The following is a 4,573-nucleotide window of genomic DNA, read 5'->3' as shown; positions in this document are numbered from 1 at the left end:
ACTGTCAGATGTTGACTTTTTTTCTTTATTAAGCAAATCATGAGAACAGCACAGTAATATCCTGCTATACAATATGAATCCCCTCTATGCGATACCCCGCCACTGTGATGTAAAACAATTAACACCCTTCCCTGCCTATCAGTGGCCAGTCCCTGGTTATCCGATGAGAATTGTTTGTTGATTTTAACTGATTTTTATTTTTTTCAGATTTTGATGATATTTTAGACTTAATATTTGTATTTAGGTTTAATTGTAAACTGTTTTTAGACTTAGATTAATGTGTTTTAGACATAGATGAGGTGAACACTGTTATTATGAGGTACAATTTACTAAATTTGATTTGTTTTTTCAGACATTTTTTATGATTTTCAGATTTTATTTTTGGGTTTAGGTGAGTTAGTTTAGCTTGTTTTAAAGCCATCTGGGGTTTTAGGTAAGCTAGAAACTAGTTCTTGGACTCATTTGGGTGGGTTTTGGACTTGGCTGGGGGGAGATCCCAAGGCTCTCAAATGCATCCCTATACAGTCTGCGCAAATGAAAGTGGCGTGACTTGCCGCGGATGTATAAAAAACAAATACAAGTACCGGTAGGAAGAAAATACAGAAAATGAGCACTTACTACGTTCTAGTAGCATGTAGGCATCCCCCTACGCTTAATGCATTCATTGAGGCGGTTAGGAAGAGAACTGGCGAGGTTTTGCAGTGTGACAGGGTCAATTTCCTTCCTTTCCTTCATTATTGCTGTCTTAAGCCAGGCTACCGATGAAGTATCTGCTTCTCGTAGTTTTGTTTTAGAATGGCCCAAAGGCTTTCTATGGGATTTAAATCAGGTGAGTTACCTGGCCAATCACTGAAGAATGGAAAGTCACAGTCTGTAAGCCATTGAGTCACTCCCTTGGCAGTGTGGCAGGGTAGACCGTCCTACATGAAAAAGTTTGCCTCACTCTTGTCGAAGGAATCTGGCAGATGCTCACACAGGAGCTCCAGGTAATTGTTTTTGTTCATAATCACATTATCAGGAAGGAATACTAAGTCACCAATACCATGAAATGAAAAACATCCCCGTATCATCACTTTGTCTGGGAATTTCACGACACCCCTGGTGTTCTTGGGGTTAACGGGGTCGCTGCCTCGAGGCCGGGACACCCTGCCAGACGTGTTGCCAGTCACACAGAACACTGCCTCATCACTCCAGAGCACACTACGCCACTTGACATCATCCCATTGTTTGTATTTCTCGGCAAAAATCACTCTGTTCTTCCTTTGACGTACCATCAGCTCTGGTTTTGGCACTGGCCGGTACGACAGGTACTTCAGATCGTCTATCTATCTATTGCCAGACACCATGATCCCATAAGGGGTGGTCATTTGACTTTGAGTTATTTATTTTACTGGGAGGGGCACTAATCCTCCACCAACCCACTTGCTGACACATAGGGAGCACATATGGTCTGGTTATATAGTTACCACCCAGCGTTGTAAATAGTTTCTTGGATTACATGAAACCATTTGGCTTGTCACTCGATGTAAAGCCACCTGTAAGGGAAAGAAAAGCAATAAGAAGTGACAGGAAAGATGAGAGAAATAGGAAGAGAGGAGGGCAGGCACAGAAAAAGAATGGTAAAGGCTAGGGAAGAAGTAGGCAGCACTACATCAAGTGAGTGGATGATGGTCGCCACCACCTACCACAAATACAAGGAGTAATGAAAGTGAAAGTTTCACTCTAGCATTTATGAATACTATGAGTTATGAGAGTGTAGGTGAAAGTGACATTCACTCTCAATGCTAGTATACAGGACGAGAAAGTGAATGCTACGTATTTTACTGAAAGAAATTGAATCCCTACAGTGACAATAAACTACTATTACTGAAGGAAACTTATGGATAAGACTGTAGATATATATATGTGTTATATAGTAATAGAAATATAAACTGTGAGTGTTTATATGAATAATAAATGACACCACCAGCAGCGAACGATCGGAAGTGGGATGGTCATATGCCCTCGTAATTTTCATTGCTTTCAGTTATTTATTTATTTTTTTTTTGAGTATGGATTCCAAACTATTTGAGAATCATAGAATAGTGTTTCTAGTGATAATATCAAGCTGTGGTAATCATATTACGAGTTGTTGGGAAGTGTAAAGTGGAGACTTCGTTACCCAACTTCAGAGGTCTCCACAAGTCCTACAGTACTCAACGAAGGCTCAACAAACACCCCAGGAGACAGCTGTAGGTATGTGCCATAAGCATATGTGATTTAATATTCTAGGACTAGTAACTGATTTTTGGCAAATATTTTTAGAGAGTCTGTCGGAGCGTAAATATGCCCGCGGGAGCTGCAAGTCAAAACAAAACAAGCCCGGGGTTTAAGGGTTAAACCATAATTTGTGGCCTCAGGCCACATAATCCCTATCGTTGCAACGTAGTATGGTTTTAAAAAATTGGAAAATGTTTTGACTTGCATTATATGTCATTTTCGCATTTTAACCATTTCCTAGCCTAAGAAATTGCCTTTCGTGTTGTAAGAGATTTGCGCACTCAGGTCACGCGTTAAGTGAGAGTGTCTTTATTAATATTTATTTTAAATTACTATTATGTATTCCATGATACATTAGATGACAAGTCAGTGGTCAAACACGAAATATTCTTTGTTGAGTCACCTAGTTGTCCACACTGTTTTTATCTCGTCTGATGGGCGAGAATCCACACCCCAAATGACAGTGTTCAGTCCACCTATGACTAAAACACATTAATCTCAGTTTATAAATCAACTTAACACAATATATGTCTAAAATATCATCAAAATCAACAAAAAAATAAATGAATAAATAACAAAAATAAAAACCTATCACAGAACCGGGGATAGGCCTACAATAGGTGGGGTAGTGTGGTATTTCTGCCCCATCACTGTTCCAGGGTACCGGTATCTCATCCAGGGGTCTCGTAAATCGAGGTTTGCATGTAATTACTGAATACTGTACTGTACCGAAGGTACGAGACCATAAAATCAAAAGTTCATAAGTCAACCATTCGTAAAACGGGGACCGCCTGTATGTTTTTTAATATGTGTGGGCATTCCTGTTCATTTTCATGTCTATCAAATCTTCTTACATAAAAACTGACTGCAGTTTTTTTGTTCGGTACTTTACACATATCCACTGATAGATTTTCCCCTCATCCATGATGGACTGTATTTTATCTTTGACTTTAGTTTTGCTTCGTATGTAGCTGTACAGCTGCTTGGTTGATCAGTACTTTGATTTGTAATGTCTACCTCAAACTGGTTTTGAGCTCTCCTTATCCTTGTTTAATAATTTCTTGCCTGCTTGTACCTGTTATTATGCTCTTCCACTATTATGTCATCTGTATCTGATCCACAGCAAATCTCTTTTCTCGTTTGCCTTTTTACCTTCGGTATTAAACCATTTCTTTATTCTAACTTCCATGTCTTTGTGCTGTGGAATATAATTTTGGACTCTGTTTCATAAAATTCACAGAATTTTTCACATTTAACATTTATATCTTGCCCTCTTAGCTTTTTTTCCCAATTTTTTTCTATAAAGTATTTTTTTTAGGTCATGATAGTTGCCCTTAGTCATGTTGTTTACATATTTGACATTAGTTGTGTCTATCACCCTACTTTATTTTAGTTCTGGCTGTTTGTGTACCATTATCTTACTTTGCAACCCTATTACCTTATTTACAAAAAAATATAAATAAATAAAACCTCATCCTCTGATCTTTCATTCTTGTTTCTTCCCTCTTTCCCATTTGTAATCCCCATTCTTCCCGAGTTATGCATCGTTTTATCCATACATCTTTGTCATGGATATAATGTTGCACTGTACGTAAACTAAAAGTACCAAGTAAGTTGGGATTGTTTTCTTTTATTTGTTTTGCTGTAAGCCGTGGATTAATCTCTAGTTGACATCTGATAACATTTAAAGTCTGTTGGTTGATTTTTTTTTTTTTTCCTTTGCCAGGATGTTCTTTGTGTCGTGGTAATGAGACACCGTCACCATCCAGAAATCTCTTTATCCAATGCTGCACAGTTCTCAGTTTAACTCCTGTACTATTTGGTATTTCCTTTAGTGGCTTCCTGTCTTTGTACAGGGCCAGTATCACTGTGATTTTATCACTTTCAATTTGCGGTCTCACAGACGTTTTTGTTGGAGGAGGTATGTAAAGATAGGCGAGACAAAAAAAAAAAAAATAACATACGAAAATCAATCTCTCATCTTAAATGTCAAGACCAACTGCCTAGCCTCGGGCTCCTACGCTCCTCATGGGACAATGTTGGATTGCATGATGGATGAATGGATGGAAAATCGATCGCTTTTCACTGCACTAACTTCCTCATATGACTTGCTGACACACACTGTCGTCAAAGTCAACAGTTAAAAAGGGTGCATTCTGGTTGCCAGATGCACGAGAAACATATCACAGGTAACGGTTGAACCAGTGAGGAGTGTGATTTGAAATACAGTGAGAGATGATGCATCATCTCCGTGTCATAAATTTATCGCTGCGTCGCGCCACTTTCATTTGCATGGTCTGTACAGTACTGTACT

The 4,573-nt window shown here is 38.6% G+C and overlaps 1 protein-coding gene across 1 annotated transcript; it reads right to left on the bottom strand.

Annotated features, from left to right (window-relative positions):
* Nucleotides 1-920: 920 nt before the first annotated feature.
* Nucleotides 921-1,274, bottom strand: LOC145391935 (uncharacterized). The gene has a single exon (XM_080266425.1). It carries the CDS (start codon nt 1,272-1,274, stop codon nt 921-923), a length of 354 nt encoding a protein of 117 aa, XP_080122551.1.
* Between the last annotated feature and the right edge of the window lie 3,299 nt (nt 1,275-4,573).

The sequence above is a fragment of the Coenobita brevimanus genome, chromosome 20 (assembly GCF_032717465.1).
Source record: "Coenobita brevimanus isolate Jiangsu-jjx chromosome 20, ASM3271746v2, whole genome shotgun sequence".
Classification (NCBI taxonomy): domain Eukaryota; kingdom Metazoa; phylum Arthropoda; class Malacostraca; order Decapoda; family Coenobitidae; genus Coenobita; species Coenobita brevimanus.
Note: the sequence above shows the minus strand (reverse complement) of the source record. Positions and strands in the feature narration are given on the sequence as shown.